Source organism: Erythrolamprus reginae, chromosome 2 (assembly GCF_031021105.1).
Source record: "Erythrolamprus reginae isolate rEryReg1 chromosome 2, rEryReg1.hap1, whole genome shotgun sequence".
Lineage (NCBI taxonomy): Eukaryota > Metazoa > Chordata > Lepidosauria > Squamata > Dipsadidae > Erythrolamprus > Erythrolamprus reginae.
Genome location: NC_091951.1, coordinates 166,213,785 through 166,234,988, shown reverse-complemented (window position 1 = coordinate 166,234,988; position 21,204 = coordinate 166,213,785). Strand labels below are relative to the sequence as shown.

Genomic DNA, 21,204 nt, shown 5'->3' with positions numbered 1-21,204 from the left:
CCTCTATTTCTTCTTTTCTTTCTCCTTCCCACCTTCTTCCCTACCTCCCTCCCTTCACTCATTCCTCTCTTACTCTCCCCTTTCATAAGTTTCCTTGCTTCCTTCCTCTGTTCCTGTCCCTTCCCCCTTTCTTTCTGTCTTTCTTTCTTTCTTGCTCTTTTTCTTTCTCTCTTTTACCTTCCCTTCCTCTATTTCTTCTTTTCTTTCTCCTTCCCACCTTCTTCCCTCCCTCCCTCCCTCCCTTCACTCATTCCTCTCTTACTCTCCCCTTTCATAAGTTTCCTTGCTTCCTGCCTCTGTTCCTGTCCCTTCCCCCTTTCTTTCTTTCTTTCTTTCTTTCTTTCTTTCTTTCTTTCTTTCTTTCTTGCTTGCTTGCTTGCTTGCTTGCTTGCTCTTTTTCTTTCTCTCTTTTACCTTCCCTTCCTCTATTTCTTCTTTTCTTTCTCCTTCCCACTTTCTTACCTCCCTCCCTTCACTCATTCCTCTCTTACTCTCCCCTTTCATAAGTTTCCTTGCTTCCTTCCTCTGTTCCTGTCCCTTCCCCCTTTCTTTCTTTCTTTCTTTCTTGCTCTTTTTCTTTCTCTCTTTTACCTTCCCTTCCTCTATTTCTTCTTTTCTTTCTCCTTCCCACCTTCTTCCATCCCTCCCTCCCTTCACTCATTCCTCTCTTACTCTCCCCTTTCATAAGTTTCCTTGCTTCCTTCCTCTGTTCCTGTCCCTTCCCTCTTTCCTTCCTTCCCACCCTCCGTCCATTCATTCACCCATTCCTCTCTTGATCGCTTAAAGCCGGTCCCTGGTGCAAAAAGGGTTGGGGACCTCTGTCCTACAGGATTGGGTGGCAGAGAATTTGAACATATGTAAATTTAAAAGTTTAAGAAAGTTTACAAGTTAAGTGAAAGAAACTTCATTATTCATTTATATATACATGTACATTTCTTCATTAAAAACATGTCTTTCTGCATAATTTAGACTAACTTTGTGAGTTTTTTGAGGGCTGGAACCAATTAAAATTATTTACATTAATTCCTATGGGGAAAAGTCGTTCGAGATAAGAGCTGCTCGACTTAAGAGCCCAGGTCCGGAACGAATTAAACTCTTATCTCGAGGTACCACTGTAATGCTCCACTGTACTCCAACTCTCTTTGTAGGAGGGTTCTTTCTGATGAAGGGGGGCAACCTGTCAATTCTGTTCTGGCTATGGGGTTGTTGTTTTTCCCTTTTCTGTAGTTTTCTATTTGAGATTATTTCATGTGGCTTCAGGCTTGACAAAGCTTGGAGCCAAAGTGGAGGTGGGACTTGTAACGAAAATTAATTGCTTCATTCCTGGGTCAAGATCATTCCAACTGCTGGTTGGCTGGAAGTGTAGGAAGGAATTGCCAGCTAACCAGCCAGTGCCCAGATTGGACAATATGATTTATTGTTTTGGGGAAAAGTGAAACTTTCAGTTTTAATGAGGTGGGAAGTCTGGAAAAATTCAGAATTGGCTTTCCACCAGTTAATGCTAAAATGTTGTCTCCTAAATAAAAACTGTTCTTTGAGAATCAGCTTTGGAGTTCAGTTTTGACATGGGGTCATTCCTTGGAATCTTGATAGTAATTATAAGTTCTTTTCCACCTTTCTGAGAATTTATCAAGGAATTTAATATAACTGCCTGAAGAGATGATAACTTCTCTTCAAGAAAACCCTCTGGTACTTTAGTAGAGTCATAACAACACAAAAGAAAAGGAAGACTACTTTTTGGTCCATAATCGAAAATGGACCCCAAATCCTAGAGAGATACTAAAGAACAGTAACAGTAACAAGAGTAATAGAAGTATATAGTATTTCTAGTAGGGATTCAAACAACATTGTATAAATCAGCGGGGGGGGCGGTGTCTTTTCTTCATTGCCAGTTCGCTCCTTCATGTGCTATGTTCAGGGGCATTTTGGGAGTGTGACAAGCCTGGGTCACTGCTGGCTCTAGCGACCCAGGCCACCAAATGAATTTTTATTTTACTATGTTAAAATCTGTTTTTTTTAATTGATCAAGTGGTTTCTTTTGCATTCTAAAAAAAGACATAGCATACGTATGCCAGAGGTCCACAATATATTGGCCACAGTGAATGGCCATAGTAACTGCTAAATTGAATTTTTTAATATTCTATAAGGAGAAAAGTAAAAAAAATAGGTCTGTAAGTACATAAAGTATAAAATAATTATACTCTTACTAATTTGTCCTGATCCTGCCTAATCCTTTGTTATGATCCTACATATTTTGGGAGGAAATTAAGATCTCAGTTCAAAGACCAAATTAGACCTTAATTTTAAAAAAGTGCATTCATATTTTTTGCCTTTTTTCAAATTAGAAAAAAATGAAATAACTTTTATTAGTAGTTAAATTTACAATTATGTAAATTATATTCTTTAGAAATGTTCTTATTTTGGGTCCCTTGTGTTCTGACTTTTTACCTTGGTTCAGAAATACAGGTTCACACTTATCTGCCACATGGAGATAACTAACTGCTATCCTGTGCTTGTCAACACCATCAGTAATGCATTTTTGCATATGTTTAATTCTACTGCCCATCTTCGAACTTGGAATCATGTATTTGTCATAGTAAGTGATCCAGAGGAATAACAAATGACTTTTTTGTCTGCAGGAACCATTAGGAAAATATTCCTGTTTACTTTTCAATATAATCGATTCATAGTTTTCAGGACGTTATGTAAATGTAAAGGAAGCATCAGTGGTGGGAGTGCTTAAAATGTTCAAGGAATATCTCCTGCAATGTTGTCCCTAGTCATTCATGGGGAAGTTGAATTTTATGAATGTTGTTTTAATGACACAATAGTATGTGGTTAAAAGAAGAATCATGTGACAGAGCTAGAGTAGTATTTATGTTAAGTCTGATAGAGTTCCACAAAGTTACTCCTGAAGCAAGAGAGCATAGTGTGTCTCTTACAAAAATAACATTGATTTTACACTTTCCAGTTAACATATTCATAGAAACATAGAAACATAGAAGTCTGACGGCAGAAAAAGACCTCATGGTCCATCTAGTCTGCCCTTATACTATTTTCTGTATTTTATCTTAGGATGGATATATGTTTATCCCAGGCATGTTTAAATTCAGTTACTGTGGATTTATCTACCACGTCTGCTGGAAGTTTGTTCCAAGGATCTACTACTCTTTCAGTAAAATAATATTTTCTCATGTTGCTTTTGATCTTTCCCCCAACTAACTTCAGATTGTGTCCCCTTGTTCTTGTGTTCACTTTCCTATTAAAAACAATTCCCTCCTGGACCTTATTTAACCCTTTAATATATTTAAATGTTTCGATCATGTCCCCCCTTTTCCTTCTGTCCTCCAGACTATACAGATTGAGTTCATTAAGTCTTTCCTGATACGTTTTATGCTTAAGACCTTCCACCATTCTTGTAGCCCGTCTTTGGACCCGTTTAATTTTGTCAATATCTTTTTGTAGGTGAGGTCTCCAGAACTGAACACAGTATTCCAAATGTGGTCTCACCATCATTCTATATAGTGGGATCATAATCTCCCTCTTCCTGCTTGTTATACCTCTAGCTATGCAGCCAAGCATCCTACTTGCTTTCCCTACCGCCTGACTGCACTGTTCACCCATTTTGAGACTGTCAGAAATCACTACCCCTAAATCCTTTTCTTTTGAAGTATTTGCCAACACAGAACTGCCAATACAATACTCAGATTGAGGATTCCTTTTCCCCAAGTGCATTATTTTACATTTGGAAACATTAAACTTCAGTTTCCATTGCTTAGACCATTTATCTAGTAAAGCTAAATCATTTACCATATTATAGACGCCTCCAGGAATATCAACCCTATTGCACACTTTAGAGTCATCGGCAAATAGGCAAACCTTCCCTACCAAACCTTCCTCTATGTCACTCACAAATATATTAAAAAGAATAGGACCCAGAACAGACCCTTGTGGCACACCGCTTGTCACCTGACTCTGCTCAGAATACTCGCCATTAACAATAACTCTCTGATGTCTACGCTTCAGCCAGCTGCAAATCCATTGAACTATCCAGGGATTAAGTCCAATCTTCACTAATTTATCTATCAGCTCTTTATGTGGAACCATATCAAAGGCTTTGCTGAAGTCCAGGTAGGCAATATCCACGGCACCACCTTCATCCAACACCTTTGTGACATAGTCAAAGAAATCAATGAGATTAGTCTGACATGATTTGCCTTCAGTAAAGCCATGCTGATTTGGGTCCAATAAGTTATTGTTTTTTAGGTGCTGATTTATCCTCTTTTTGAGTAGAGTCTCCATCATTTTAACTACAACTGATGTCAAGCTAACTGGCCTGTAGTTACCAGCTTCTTCTCTACTGCCCTTCTTGTGAATAGGCACAACACTGGCCATTCTCCAATCCTCAGGAACTTCTCCTGTTAACAAGGATTGGTTAAACAAATCAGTCAGGGGGGTAGTAATGACAGATCTGAGTTCTTTAAGAACTCTGGGGTGGATGCCATCTGGACCCATTGCCTTATTTATCTTTAATCGTTCAAGTTCTTCTAAGACATCGGCTTCTAAGATCACTGGAGCTGAATCTGTACAGCTGGAAGCAATGCTATATCCCTCTATAGTATTATTTTGTAATGTGTCTTTTGAGAAAACTGAACAGAAGTAGCTATTGAAATGGTCAGCGATCTCCTTATTCCCATTAATGCATGTATTATTCCCGGTACTAAGCTTCGTGATGCCGCAGTTTTTCTTCTTCTTATCATTAATATATCTGAAGAAGGTTTTATCCCCCTTCTTTACAGATTTGGCAATTTCTTCCTCTTTTGAGGCTTTAGCAGCATATATTATCTGTTTCGCCTCCTTCTGTCTCATTTTATATACCTCCCTATCAGCTATACTTCCAGACTCTTTATACCTCCTATAGGCAGCCTTTTTTTCATTGACTATAGCCCTTACATCATTGCTAAACCATAGCAGTTTCTTCTTCCTTTTACCTTTAGTTATTTGTCTTACATACAGTCCAGTGGCTTTTAAGATGGCCTTTTTTAATACAGTCCACTGGATGCTCGCTCCTGCCATTTTATCCTTCCCCTTTAATTCATTATCTAAATATTCTCCCATTGCATTAAAATTTGTTTTTCTGAAATCCAATACTTTGGTTGCATTATAGGATTGCTCACAATGAGTTTTTACATCAAACCACAAACATAGATGGTCACTGCAACCTAAATTTTCTCCCACCTTGACATCTGAAACCCAATTCCCATTCGTAAAAACTAAATCTAGAATATTCTCCCCTCTAGTTGGTGTCTTAACCAGCTGTGCCAGAGCTGCTCCTGTAAAGGCCTCTACTATATTCTTACTTTTGCATGTAAGGGCACTGGGGATATTCCAGTCAACATCAGGCATGTTGAAATCACCCATAACCACAATATCTCCCTTTACTGCCATTTGGGTAATTTCATCCACCATCTTGTTGTCATATTCCTCGGATTGCCCTGGAGGCCTATAGATCACCCCAATTCTAATGACAGAACCTTCTTTATTTTGCATGCAAATCCAGAGAGTCTCTAGATCTTGACACGTATTTTGAATTAGTGTTGTTTTTAGACTTTCTTTAATATAAATGGCTACTCCACCTCCCCTTCTCTCTATTCTATCCTTCCTATACAGTGTATATCCTGGTATGGATATTTCCCATTCATTAGAATCCTTAAACCATGTCTCAGTTATGGCAACCAGGTCCAAATTATCTCTAGATATTATGGCCATTAATTCACAGAGCTTGTTGCTCAAGCTTTGAGCATTTGTGCACATTACCCGAAGAACATTATTTTCGTTATTAGTTTGCTCCTTATCATCAAGAACTACATCTATATTCATCAGTACTTGTTTGCTCTCTGGCTATTAAATGCTGTTGCTACATTGTGGGCTTTGCAGAATACTACATCTGAGTTCTGAGATTTGAAATTTTTTGGCAAGCACAACTTCTTCAACCATCATAAGCATGGTTCCCACTCAGTTCTTGTACAATTGCCACAATGAAAAATAGTCAAGAAGCATCACTGAAATCATTTGCACCCCAAATAGAAAATTCTTTTACCAATAAAGGAGAATATGAACAAACTTCCAGCAGACATGGTTAGTAAATCCACAGTAACTGAATTTAAACATGCCTGGGATAAACATATATCCATCCTAAGATAAATTACAAAAAATAGTATAAGAGAAGACTAGATGGATCATGAGATCTTTTTCTGCCACCAGGCTTCTGTGTTTCTGTTTCTAATATTTGTAGCTCTGGGTTGAAATGCAGGGTCTCTTGTGTTCTCTGAGTTTGGTTGTTTTTTTCCAGGCATTTCTTTTTTGCTGTATACATATACATATACATACATACATACATCTCTCCGTGTGTGTATGTATAAATGTGTGTGTGTGTGTGTGTGTATGTATGTATGTATATATGTGTATATATATATATATACATTCAAACCAAATCTCCACCCCCACACTATATATTAGGAAGAAATGACAGTTGCAAACATTCCATTTTACAACAGCACGAAGCTTGGAAACTTCAGCCTGATGATGGTGAATGTGATTTCGCCGAAACGTCGCATAAACATGCAAAATATTACACAGGGCAAAACCCGAACTCAGAACAATCTACACACACACACACACACACACACACACACACACACACACACACACACATATATATATATATATATATATATATATATATATATATATATATATATATATATATATATATTTGTTTTCGTAGATTTTCACGGGTATATGTATGTAGATTGTTCTGAGTTCGGGTTTTGCCCTGTGTAATATTTTGCATGCAAAATTACACAGGGCAAAACCTGAACTCAGAACAATCTACATATATATATATATATATATATATATATATATATATATATATATATATATAGCATGTCTATGCGACGTTTCGGTGAAATCACATTCACCATCATCAGGCTGAAGTTTTAAGCTTCGTGTTGCTGTAAATATGGAATGTTTGTAACTGCCATTTCTTCCTTATATATAGTGTTGGGGGTGGAGATTTGGTTTGAATGTAGCAAATAGATTGGGTGACTATGTTTTAGTGATTTGATTGGTTGGTGGAATCACACTTACTTGAAAGATTGATATGGTGATTATTCTGATATGTTTTTTTGTTTAAGGCTGGTTTCCAAATCTCTGGTAGGCGGGACGTATCATCTCTTTTATTCATGCATAGGGGGCGTTTCTCAATCTCTATAGCTTCTCTAGTAATTCTTCTGTATAAATTTTCTGTTTTGGAAAGTAATTTACATACATATACCCGTGAAAATCTACGAAAACAAATATATATTCCATATTTACAGCAACACGAAGCTTAAAACTTCAGCCTGATGATGGTGAATGTGATTTCACCGAAACGTCGCATAGACATGCAAAATATTACACAGGGCAAAACCCGAACTCAGAACAATCTACATACATATACCCATGAAAATCTATGAAAACAAATATATATATATTCGTAGATTTTCACGGGTACAGGTATGACAGTCTTGGTATATTCGGGTTTCTTCCCGTGTAGGATTTGGAAATTTCTGGCGACGTTTCGATGATACCTCCCACCTACCAGACATCTGGAAACCATCCCTCAAATGTAACCCAGCCATAAAAACAGAAACTAGACTCAGAACACATATTGCAAAACAATCAAGTAGCCTGCAAGCTCCAACTACTCAGGATATCACGCCTAATCAACAACCATTAACTAATCAGCATACTTCAGCTACATCAATGACCCCAGATGTTTCCCCACTGACTCAGCAGGAAGTTTCTACACAGCAGGCAATTGCTGAGCCATCAAACCACACCCAGCCACCAGTATTTATAGAAGGAAGGCAGCTTAGGTCTCACAGTGTTCGCCTTAGAACAAGGACAGAAACACCAGCCAGAAGATGATGAGTGTGACCTCATCGAAACATCGCCAGAAATTTCCAAATCCTACACGGGAAGAAACCCAAATATTCCAAGACCGTCATATATATATATATATATATATATATATATATATATATATATATATATATATATATATGTATGTATATATTTGTTTTCATAGATTTTCACGGGTACAGGTATGACGGTCTTGGTATATTCGGGTTTGGTATATAGGCGTATCATCCCGCTTGTTCATATTTTGCCTACCAGACACCTGGAAACCAGCCCTCATTAAAAAACGTATCCCAGCCATAGAAACTGAAACCAGACTCAGGACACACATTGCAAAACAACCAAGTAGCCTGCAAGCTCCACCTACTCAGGATATCACCCCTAATCCTCAATAATTAACTAATCAGCATACCTCAGTTAAATCAACGACCCCAGGTGTTACCCCACTGACTCACCAGGAAGTTTCTACACAGCAGGCAATTGCTGAGCCATCAAACCACACCCAGCCACCAGTATTTATAGAAGGAAGGCAGCTCAGGTCTCGCTGTGTTCACCCTAGAACAAGGACAGAAGCACCAGCCTGAAGATGACGAGTGGGACCTCGTCGAAACGTCACCAGAAATTTCTAAATCCTACACGGGAAGAAACCCGAATATACCAAGACCGTCATACCTGTACCCATGAAAATCTACGAATATATATGTGTGTGTGTGTGTGTGTGTTTTGCTGAATTTGAAAATTAAGGGACACTAGTATACACACACACACACACACACACACACACACACAGAGAGAGAGAGAGAGAGAGAGAGAATTTGACTTGGTGTAGGATGGTCACAGTTTCCCAGTTGAATCTATGATTAAGTCTGTCCATATGATGTGAAATTAAAGAGTTTCATCATAAATAAAAAGTCTCAGCAGTTCCAGAAGAAAAAAAGGACTCATCTACAGCACAGAGCAGTGATGGCTAACCATTTTTGGTTCTCATGCCAAAAAGGGGGGGGGGGTGCTAGCATGCGCCCACACCCCTTCCGTCCCCCGCATATGTGCACCCCACCCCGCACTGCCCCGCACATGCACACAGCTTGGTAGATTTTTAAAAATCACTCAAGCAAAAGTTCGGATAAATACACTTCTGGTTACCTGTCAGAAGCCCCTCTGGATTGCAAAAAAGAGCACATTTTCGGGGCTTCTTGGGCTGCTGTGGAGGGGGGGGAGATGCAGGAGCTATGTCCATTCCTCCCCCCCACCCACCTCAGCAGCCTGAGAAGCCCCCAACATGCAGCAAGGATTCTAGCCATCCTGGCTGGCGAGGAGGCAGAAGAGGCAACAAGCCAAGTCAAGATCTCCCTGTGCTCCTCAAGCAGCTCCGAGTCCACATGCATTTCAACTTGGAAAGCCCAGGTTCTCCCATTACGTCTTCTCTTCTATCCTTCCTTCTTCTCTTCTTGACCTCCCCATTTCCCTGCCCTCGAGGTCACCGATCCTAACCCACCCACCCCTTCCCCGGGGGGTTGTAATGAATGCACCAAAGTACTACATAATCAATAATCAAAAGGTGCAACATGCAACTGAGCAGCAGGGAGGCCAAAGGTCAGAGTTAGAAAGTCAAGATCCTCCAGCTGTGGTTGTACTTATTTTAAAGAAAATAAGTACATATTATTATTATTATTATTATTATTATTATTATTATTATTATTATTATTATTTATTAGATTTGTATGCCACCCCTCTCTTTGTTGTTTCTAAGCTTACTGACTAGATAATTAATAACTATTATATTAGGACATTTTATCACAATGGAATTAAAACATACTTTAATTTATTCCTCAGGATGATTTCAATATTGTCTTCTGGATCTTTATGAAAATTTACATGGTTGCGGCGATAGTTTTGTTACCTGCTTTTCCAGCACAATTTGCAATGCGAAGCAATCAAGATTACATGGTAAAATAATTATATTTCGTTGATTTCTTCAAAGTTTTTTGAAGATGTGCCTATATTGTACTTCCATGTGGCATCTGCAAACGACAGCAGAAGGGAGTTAAAAGGTTCTGTCAACTGCCACAGGTGGACAGTATCTGTATTCAGATTTTATCTCTCATTGATCATTATAGCTATGAAGCCATCGTTGACTTGGAGACTTTGGCCTGCCACACTTTATGCTTCGGAACGTATTCCTGCTGTGGGAACTTGGCAGGGGCTGTTGCATGAGGAATGTAGAGATGTAGCCATAACAAATTCTTTCTAGATTCTCAAGGTCATCCTTTGTTCAGTATCTGTCCAGAAGCTGATGGGAGTAATGGACACATTGGCAGAAGACGACTGGTCAATGTGATGAACTTGTGGGTGTGGGAACAATGGAATGAAGTTTAAACTGTGTAAAGAAATCTTCATAGCTTTAGATTTGGGTTTCTCATAGATGTGCCAACATAGCTCTGTTAATAAATTGGAACTTTGAGGTATACTATGCCTTGGACTCTGATTTAATTTTGGATGCTATTTGGAACCGTGACATGGTTTTTAAAATATCATTGAAATTTTCTTGACTTTGTGCTGATGTTATCTAATACAAATGTATTATTAAAAAAAAAAAATTGGATTTCAAGGTTGCCCAAACTCCAAAAAACAAAACAAAAACAACTCTTTGGGCAGCTTAAAATATTTCAAATAACACATACATAATTTCAAAAGTTTAAAACTACATAAATAATGCCTGAGGAAAATCACGAGGGGTGCCAAAAAATGTTAAACCCAGGCATGGGAAGAGAGTCTGGTCCTGAATGACTTCCAGAACATTTGAAGGGAAAAAGCCATATGTATTTCTGAGAGAATGCTCTTCCAGAATTTCATTATCATACCATGATTATGGCAAATTGATGATATGCAAATAGTGACATTATCATGCCAATGCAACTGGATATTTGAGGCAAGTGTGAAGGTTTTGCTGCACATGTCCTTTGTCCTTTGCCCTTTCTTTCTTTCTTTCTTTCTTTCTTTCTTTTCTTCTTTCTTTTATTTATTTATTCATTAAATTTAAATTTAATTTAATTTATATGCCGCCAAACTCCTTCTGGACTCTAGGCAGTGTACAACATCTAAAAACACTATAAAAACAGTATAAAACCTTAGATAAAATAAAAGTCATTCACATCTTTTTCAACTAAATTTAGGTGGTACCATTGCTCAAAGGCCCCAGGCCTGCCGCAGAGCCAGGTTTTCAGAACTTTCCAGAAGTCTAGCAGGGTGGGCCAGTATGGACTTCCAGAGCTAGCTGGTTCCAGAGAACCAGTCTGCCACAGAGAAGGCCCTCCCACACAGCCCTGCCAGATGACACTGTCTAGCCAATGGGAACCAGAGAAGGCCAACCCTGTGGGCCCTTATCGTTCTCTGGGAGCTATGTGGCAGAAGGCGGTCATCAATATTCCCTCTAATTTTTTTCAGTGTGGGCGGAAAAATATAATGTCTGAGTGGCACATTTTCATGCCTGGTCATGGATCAGTTAGAAACCTGGTTGTTAAGTGAATCTGGCTTTCCCCCCCTCCATTGTCTTTGCTTGTGATACGGTCACAAAAGGGGGTCAACACCTTTCGTGCCACAGTCCTTAAGTGAATCCCTGCAGTTGCTTGTCAGAAGATCCCAAAAGATGTTCACATAACCCTGGGACATTGCCACCATCATAACTACGGACCAGTTGTCAAGCAGTGTTCCCTCTAATTTTTTGGGGGGGTGGGCGGAAAAGTATAGTGTCTGAGCGGCAGTCCCTTCGGGACTGGGCGGCACAGAAATAATAAATAAATAAATAAATAAATAAATAAACAAACAAACAAACAAACAAACAAACAAAAAACCCACCCTGTTTTGCCTCAGAGAATTTGTGTGTCTATAACAGTGAGCTCATAATAGGGCAACTCTATCAATATCAAAATGCCACTTAAATAGTTGAGCTAGTTTCAAACTAGATTTTGATTTTCTTTCTCTCTTCCTTACTCCCATTCTTTTTCTTTCTCTTTTCCTTCCTCTCTTTTTTCTATCTGTTTCTCTCTCTTCCTCTCTTCCTCTCTCTCTCCTTCCCTCTCACTCTTTCCCTCTCGGCTTCTGGGCAGGTTTGAAAAACTCTGAGTTGATGAAGATTTTTAAGTGATCCATAGCTCACTGCTCAGCTTAGAGGGAACTATGTTGTCAAGTGTCCAAAGTTTGACCCAATAACCCTTTTATTTTTCTAACAAAGTCCTTCCCTCCTAGAAGGAAGAATAGAAAGAATAAAATGGAAAAGGGGATTAAAAGGGATACAAAAAAAATAAAAAATAAAAGGGTTCGGTTCAAAATTCTGTTCAGATTAAAGAAATTGGAGTTTGAGAAGGGTTGATTAAGCTTGGTGTATTGTTTTGTTTGCTCTTTTTAAACTTTAATTATTTTTTCTATTTAGATATATGAATTTAGGAATTGCCAATCTGTTTTAATAAAGTTAGAAGTATTGATTATAATAAGACATGTAGTAGGTGATACTGATTGGGATTAATGCATAAATGGAATTGAATTTAGAATTATTGGGAAGATTAATGATGTTAATGATTTTTAATTGATTGAAAATAGAGAATATTTAGAATTTTTTTCTTTATTTCTTTTCTCAAATTGACTGAAATTTAAGATTAATAATTAAGTAAGAAATAATTGGCTAAATGTTAGTTGGGCTGAAATAATGTTTAAATTTGGGATTAGGTAAATGCACTATTTGGGGGTGGGGAAGAAGTCTGAAATTCATATATGTTTATGTTTTGTTTTAAATTTTCTTTTGTTAACATCTGATCTGAAACCTCATACAAGGTTTTCTTGGTTTATAGAAAAATGTATAAAGAAAAAAGAAAGCACTTTGGCATAAAGGTTAATAATTTAGAAATATAATTGGTGTTGTACTTTTTGAAGGAATATTAAAGAGGGAATTTATTTAAAAGAAAATGTATGTAACTGGATGACAAAATTAGAAAAAAACTTTTGCAAAAACTTATTTGATGATTGATATTAGCTACTAAAAATACAGCATTTTATTCACGGAAAATTAGATGGTACACTGCATGGTTTGAATGTATGTCAAGAGAAAAATTAAAAAAATTAAACCCCACCCTACCCCAAAGTCTTTCCTTCCTCTGTCAGTCCATTCATTTCATTTCTCCTTCCTTCCTTCCCTTCTTCCCTCCCTCCTTCCTTCCTCTCCAATTCTCTCTTTCCCTCCCTCTTTTCCCCTTTTCTTTCTTTCTCTCCACTTCTCTCTCTCTTTTCCCTCTTTTCCATCTCTCCCATTCTTTCCCTCCAGATCTCTCTCATTTCTGTGTACTTCTCCCTCTCTCACCCCCTTGTCTCTCTCATTTATTTCTCCTCCTTTTTTGCTCTCATTTCTCTCACTTTCATTTCTGTTTTTCTCTCTCTTTTCTCTCCCTTTTTCTTTCTCTAGTTGTAATCCAGAAGCAGCAACTGCAGGACCCGGAGGGAGGCACGGGAAGAGGCAGACTTTCTTCCGGTAGGGGCTGCAGATGTGATGGCAGTGGCAGAGTCCGCCTCCCTGACAGGCAAAGAGCCATTTTCTTCAGGGAGGGGCTGGCCCCCTCCACCACCCTCCTCTTGGTGCTGGTCAATCATCATCCAGCAGAAGGGAGGAGGAGGAGGAAGAAGAAGAAGAAGAAGAAAGGGGACATAGAGGGGAACCGAGGAAGAGGGATCTGCGCTTTTGTAAGCTTTCCCTGCTGGATGGTGTTTGACTGCTGCCGAGAGGAGGGAGCAGAGGGGGCCAGCCCCTCCCCCCCAAAAAATGTCTCTGCCTGCTGGGGAGGCAGACTCTGCCACTGCTGATCTACATTATTCACTCAGCCTACCTCTTCCCACGCCTCCCTCCAGAAGTGTGAGTGGCTTGCTCAGATGCAGCGAGATCCCCGGGAAGACCCAGGGTGGGTCGCCCGCCCACCTATGCTTACACCTCGATCCCTGAGCGCACCCACCACACACAGCATTTCCCTTCTTTCCATGTTGCCCTTAAAAGAAAAAAAAAGAAAAACCTTCCTGTGTCTCTCTCTCTCTTTCACCGCAACACGCTTCTTCCTGGGCAACCATTTCCTTCCACCACTGCCGCTGATCAAGATGGGCAGGGAGGCATGACTGCGCGTGGCATTTGGAAAGTGCTGCGCTCAACAGGGGCAGAGCGGGGAGGAGCCAGACTGCGACAGGCGGCAAGGCATGACTGTGCAGCACTTTGAAAGTGCTGCACTAAGATTTCCCATTGCTTGCATGGGCGAGCGCGCGCTTATTACGTGGAACAGTGGCGGTCATAACATGACTATTAAATTGAAGAGTGATGCAACACTGAAAGAAATTAAATCTTACATTGAGAAACAATGCACAATGTAAAAAAGAAAAGATATAATTGTTGTAACAAGATTTTAGAGGACTTGAGACTATAAAAAGGAGCTTATATCTAAAAGTGTATTAAAGGAACAAGTTTATCCAGAAAGGTCAATTCATAAGTAAAACCAGTAATAATGTCAGAAATAGTGTTTTTGTCCTCCATCCTCCTTTTCCTCTAAGTGCAATTTTTTGGGAAAAACAGTCATCTGTCATCAGATCCAAAGTAAAGGTCTGAAGGGAATCTACACACTGCAACAAGTCTTTCTCTTAAGAGCTTGGCTACTGCTGCTGATGTTTAATGAAGGTGTCAACTCATTCCACACAGGCTATGATTATATCTAGAAAAAAATATCTACTAGGAGTCAGCCTTTTTTGGGTTTTGCCCTAAGCAAGAGCGAGCTTTACTAGGATAAAATTTAACCTTTCTTCTATAATATTAAACAATGGATATAAGTAACTAAGTGTCTTGGTATGACAATATTTGTAAATAGAAAGAAATGAGAGAGGAAGGAGGGGCATTCAGACTTGTAAGACATGTTTACTACAACTTTAAGTAGTAGTGGCCTACAAAACTTTCATTTTCCAGGTTTGTTGGCCTTGAAAAGCGGTTAGGCTTTGTTGTGATGTATCAACATACTGATGAAAGTAGTGGGAGGGAAGGAAAAAGTAGTATTGTATTTATGTCTGTCACATTCGTGAATTGAACTTATGCAACCTTTAATTAAATAGTTCAATCATTATTTGGTAATTTCATTCCCTTTTTTCTCTAGATAAGAACTCGCTCCCAGCTGCGGATTGCAGGACTTTTTCCTTCTGCCTACTGGTGTGGACAAGCTCTGGTGGACATGCCCTTGCATTGCATTCTACTTCTTTTAGTTTTTTGGCCATGGTTTTTAAAAATAGGAGGTGTAAATCCTCAGCTTATACCCCGCTTGATTTTCTGCTTGGTAATTGAATTTCCTTCATTTTTAACGTGTGTGTTTTTTTAGTCAGCTTTCACATTTGCAATTTTTAACGACAGTGACCCTTTTATAATAATGGCAATTTTTAATGACAATGATCCTTTTATAATAATTGGAATACAGGTAGTCCTCAACTAACAAAGTTACAGTGGTAATGAAAAAAAGTGACTTATGACCATTTTTCACACTTTACAATCCCTGCAGCATCCCCATGGTCATATGATCAAAATGTGGATGCTTGGCAACCGATTAATATTTATGGTTCCAGTATCCATGGGATCACCTTTTGCAACCTCCTGATAAGCAAAATCAATGGGGAACTCGGATTAATTTAACCACTGTGTCACTAGTTTAATAACTGCAGTGTTTCACCTAACAACTGTGGCAAAATAGTTCGTAAAGTGAGCCAAAACTCACTTCAAAAAGTTCTCACTTAGCAACAGAAATTTGAGGCTCAGTGGCAGGTATACTTGTAGTTCATTTCACAAACTTTGAATAGCAGGAATGTATCTTTAATCACCAACAGTCTGAAAAAGCCACTTCCCAACCCTGAACTAGCAATAAATCAGCAGGTAAACCAGTTCATCACCTCTAGAAGACAGTGGTGGTTAATGGCCGGCGGGGTTTGGAGGGTTGGTAACCATAAGTGAAGCCAAATGCAAACTTAGATTTGGAAATATCTTGGAAATAAACAAAGTTAATTAAGAAACTGGTTGTTTCCACTAATGTACAGGCTGACTAAAACAATCAGAGGATTCAGGGGAGGGGGTTTCCCTGGACCCTCCACTACCACAAAAGTATTCATTTATACCCATGGCCATAGCTTTGCTCAAACTCCCTACCACCAGCAAGAAAGTTAAGTACAGTAGTAGTCCTCAACACAAGATCACAATCAGGACTGGAATTTTGGCCGCTAAGCAATGCAGTCAGTAGGAGAGACCTCACATGACAGGACCCAATTTCCCAAGCATTATACCCTGATTGTTAAATAAGTCACATGGTGATTAAGTGAATCTGGTTTCCCAATTGACTTTGCTTGTCAGAAGCTGGCTGAGAAGGTTCCAAATCATGCAGGGAGAAAGCAACCATTGTAAATTTGAATTGATTGTCAAACATCTAAATTGCAATCACAGGACTGATGGGGGTGGGGTGAGGGTCATAACTTTGAGGATGGATCATGTCACCTTTTCTGAGGCCATTGTTAAATTGGTGATTGTATATTGAGTACTACCTGTAAGGAAAGCAAAAGTAAATTGAATTGGTCGATGTGGTATAACATTCTTACTGATTCATCTCATATAATGAGGAAAAAATAGTAAGGAATATAGAACTTTGGAAAAAAATATTGCCAGGTATTAGGCATAGAAATAAAAGGAAATACATTGATTCAAAATAGTGTAGTGTAATGGAGTCTCAATTTACAGTAGCATTTCCTAAAATCTTTTGCTACTCTTCTTTTCCTTCACGCTGCAAAGATTTTCTTTCTAGGGTGTGGGTTTTCTCTGACTTTGCAGTGTACACATAAATAGTTACTAATTGATTTACAATGAATTACTTTCACTCAACAAAAATACTTTCTATGTCAACTTGGTAAATAAGTTCTTTATATGTAAAGCATTGTATGAAATTATTGTAAAAGAGACAGTTTGGTATAATGTTTAAGATACCAGGCTGGAAACCGGGAGATTCTGAGTTCTAGTACTGTTTTAGGCAAAACCAGCTAGATGGCCTTGTGTCCGACACTTTCAGCTCTCAGAAGGAAACGGTAAAGCACTTCTGAAAAACCTTGCCAAGAAAACTGTAGGGGCTTGTCCAGGCAAGACTCAAACAGAGTCCAATTGGAGTTGAGCGCCAGATTAATCCCATAAATAAATGATTGAAGAGAATTTAAAAAAACATCTCTATGAGCTATTAAAATGGAATAAATATTTTTGCTTTTTTTTAGCCAATTGTTAATACAAAGCTTTCTTCTGTGTAGGTGGCATTTTTCATCGGTTACAGCATGTCAATTGTTTTATTCCTTTACATCATCGCCTTCATATTTCGCAAAACAAAGCATACTGCCAGTTTTTGGTCGGTCACCTCTATTTTAGTAAGTATGTGCCCAATGTATCCATATGCCAGGGGCCGCTTCTTAGCAAGGGGATGGTTGGAGGCAGCTTGATGTATTCTTGGTTGACAACTATGTGGCCTTCAAGGTTACATGGTCACACTGCTGGCTAGAAAGGCTCCAGTTGGGAGAACCAATTAGAAGGTGGAATCTGTCTTTCAAAAGTGGACTTGTATGATCTGCATTGGGGCTTTAAAAGAAGGCTACGCATTGCACCATTCTGTTGCCACTTCCTGCCATGTACCAGGCATGTAGCTGCAGTCACTGTTTCCGAGGGAGACAGTGAAGGGCTACCAAAATTTTTACTACCACATTGTGGGCGTGGCTTATGCAGGACGCACTGCACTTTCTTTCAACATCTTTCAGTGCAAATTGGGTGCTCTGGGGTGAGGCTCCATTTTTGCTACCCCACTGTGTTCCCCCCCCCCCAATCCGGGTAGTAGCCCACCCCTGGAGACAAATTGGTTTTGTGGGACAGAATTTTTGCTGTTTGGTGTATGATGGTTAGGGCCATTGGCCTCTTACCAGGCCGGCGGTGTTTGCAGCGTGGGTGGGGAAGGAGGCCGCCATTTTTGGGGGCGGGGCCTGCGGCCCCGCATCATCACCGGAACCACAGTGACATCACCGCGGTGCACGGGGCACCAATGGGCTGAGGAGCAGCCAGGGAAGCGCTAGACAGACAGAGAAATAGCCTTGGAGCAAACACGTTCTAGGAAGAGAGATAGTATTAAGAAGAGACTCAGGCTGGCTCCACTCTGTTTCTTTGGGGTGTAGCAAGAGGGCAGAAAAAGCATAATCAGTCTTGAAAGATTCTGTAACTTATAGAAGCAAAAAAAAAAGGGAAACACTAGAAGAAAATTAGTCTCTGACTTATGGATAGCAATGATGAAATGGAAAAGCTACAGTAGTTTAATTGAAATCACCATATAATGTGTCAAGTCAAGGCGGAGGTTATAGAAAAGAAAATTTGGTAAAGTGACTTCATTTGTGAAAAAGTATTAAAATATTTTCCTTTCATTTTAGGTCATGCTGTTTTTCTCCACAGTATATTTGCTGACAGCGTCAATTTTAGAGCACTACACAAGTCACCTCTTAAGTTTTTTTCTTCCTATGTTTCCAGTTTCAGTTTTTATAATGAATTTTACATTTGTAAGTGCAATATCATAGCCTCCTATGAAAACTAGATCTGAGCAGAAACAGTTTTTTATCCACTCAATTTGTACAGGAAATACAATAATTGGGTAAAAAAAAGTTCTCTGAATTTTTCTCAGGAAACAGAACTTCACCAATAATTTCTCAAGAGCAGGACTGTCTCTTCCCAAAACTAAAATTTAACTAATTATTTTTTCCTTTAAATTGAATTCTAGCAAAAGCTTTTTTCTTTCTTTCTTTTTGGGAGCTCTGTGTCAGTTGGTTTCCTTTTGCCTCATTGGATGCAGGGTAGTGGACAGTTAGACAAAGCAATATTGTAATCCTACCTCAAGCTTAAATGGGTGTCAACTTCAGTCATAAGCCCATTTGCTTAAGTCTATGTAGAGAATGGGCTGGAAAGCCCAAAAGAATGGGTCAATCTTAGTATAACAGAGATGGGAGATTTGCACCCTATCTGACCAAACATCTCAAGTCCCAGTCTTAGTTCTAAGTTCTACTAAAGTTTTATCAATCCCCAAAATATCAACCCCCCCACAGGTTCTTCTTTGAACTAATAATAGCCAGATTCACCCAGACTCCATAGACACATAATACTTGAAAGTTGGTTGGATTTTGGATCTGTTCAATGGCTGGAGGAAACTGGCTTTACAAAACAAAGCTACCTCTCCACTTCCCTCACAAAAGAATCTTAAATTATTAACAGCTTCATCTATTTTAATCCTGGTATTCTCCTCCAATTTACTATACACTTGTTACCCTCCAGGTCCTTTTAGACCCGGAGTATAAAAAGGTTGGTTCTAGCTACTGGAATGGTCTTTTTGAGTACTTTTTTCACTAGTATACTAATTCGAACATTTCTGAACACAATGAAATGAAAATTGAAGTGAAGAAAAATAATGCTTATTTGTTTATTTTGCTCAGAAAAGGGCCTCCCCCCACAGCTGCACTTTTTTCAATTTATAGATAGAATAGCCTGCCAAATCAGAATTTTGTGACCATCTTTGGCATTGGCATACTAATTTGAACATTTCTGAACATAATGAAATGAAAAAAAAAATGTTTTTAACACTTGGAGTCCTCCAGGTCATATGTGACCTGGAGTAAAAAAAGGTTGGTTCTAGTTACTAGAATGTTTTTTCTGAATACTTTTTTCACTATTATACTAAATTGAACATTTCTGAACACAATGAAATGAAAATTAAAGTGGAAAAACTAATGCTTATTTGTTTATTTTGGTTATAAAAGCTCACCCCCCCCCATTTTTGTGTAATTTTGTTCATTTTTATCTTGATTAGCCTGCAAAATCGGAACCTTTTGACCATCTTTGGCATTGGCCAATTTGAACATTCTGAACATGATGAAATGAAAATTGAAATGAGAAAAAATGATGTTCACAAACATTATACACTTGTGCTCCTCCGGATCCTTTTAGACCTGAAGTATAAAAAGGTTGGTTCTAGCTACTGGAATGGTTTTTATGAATACTTTTTTCACTACTACACTAATTTGAACATCCGTGATCATAAACAAATGAAAAATGAAATGAAAAAAAAAAGGATTTTGCAGGCTAATCTATCTATAAATTGAAATAATTGCACACAGCCAGGGGGGCAGGCTTTTCTCAGAACCAACCTTTTTTACTCTGGGTCACATATGACCCGGAGGACTCCAAGTGTTCAAAACATTTTTTTTTTCATTTCATTATGTTCAGAAATGTTCAAATTAGTATGCCAATGCCAAAGATGGTCAAAAAATTCTGATCTTGCGGATTTAAATAGTAAGGATGTTGGAGATATTAGCAAGGTCCCTCAGCCAGAGAATGAGGGGATGTTCAAAGGGGAAGTTGCTCTAAGTGAGGTACATAGTGTCACCAAACCATCAAGTGCAGTTAGTAGAAATAAAAAGAGGACGCATTTTCTTGTGGGTGATTTGACTGTTAGAGGTGTTGATTTGGGACAGAGTAAGGATGTGGTGAAGGAGATGAGGTGTCTCCCAGGGGCCACTGCCAGCAGGGACAGGAGGCGGATTACAAACATTGTCAAGCCTGTGAGTAAAGGTAATAACGTTGATGTGGTGGTGCATCTTGGCACAAATGATTTGTCCCAGAGAAATGTTAATGTAGTAAAAAGAGATTTTCAATGTCTAAGTGTGGAGCTGGGTAAAATAACTGATTCAGTGACTTTCTCAGAGGTGTTACCGGTTTGTGGCCAAGAGGATAAAACAATGTGTATCAGAGAGTTTAATGTGTGGTTAAGGCAGTGGTGTAAAGCTGAAGGTTTTGGCTATGTAAGTCATGATGTCAGTAGGTGGTCTAATAGGGAGTCGTTTAAGAGGGTTGGTTTGCATCCATCATACAGAGGTACCCAGGTGCTCGGTGAGGAATTCAGAACTTTTTTGGACAGGCATTTAAACTAGGTAAAGGGGACAGAGATGTAACTGATGTGGGTGATTTCTGTCCCCGACCAATGAGGATAAATCAGTTTTTGGAAGCTTATGAAAAGGGAGCTGCAAATAAAATAGATGTAGTTGTTGATGATAAGGGGCAAACTAATAATGAAAATAATGTTCTTCGGGTAATATGCACGAATGCTCGAAGCTTGAGCAACAAGCTCTGTGAGT

The 21,204-nt window shown here is 38.9% G+C and overlaps 1 protein-coding gene across 4 annotated transcripts in view; it reads left to right on the top strand.

The window, feature by feature from the left end:
- LOC139161325 (ABC-type organic anion transporter ABCA8-like) overlaps positions 1 to 21,204 on the top strand; it is a 95,349-nt gene that overhangs the window by 46,605 nt on the left and 27,540 nt on the right. For all 4 annotated transcript variants that reach the window (XR_011558093.1, XM_070740304.1, XM_070740303.1 and 1 more), the window contains 5 exons: positions 2,459 to 2,596; positions 9,799 to 9,912; positions 15,132 to 15,308; positions 17,302 to 17,415; positions 18,457 to 18,582. Coding sequence is in view for 3 of the 4 variants with exons in the window: in XM_070740304.1 (XP_070596405.1) it covers positions 2,459 to 2,596; positions 9,799 to 9,912; positions 15,132 to 15,308; positions 17,302 to 17,415; positions 18,457 to 18,582 (669 nt within the window). In the remaining variant the exon portion in view is untranslated. The remainder of the gene's footprint in view (positions 1 to 2,458; positions 2,597 to 9,798; positions 9,913 to 15,131; positions 15,309 to 17,301; positions 17,416 to 18,456; positions 18,583 to 21,204) is intronic.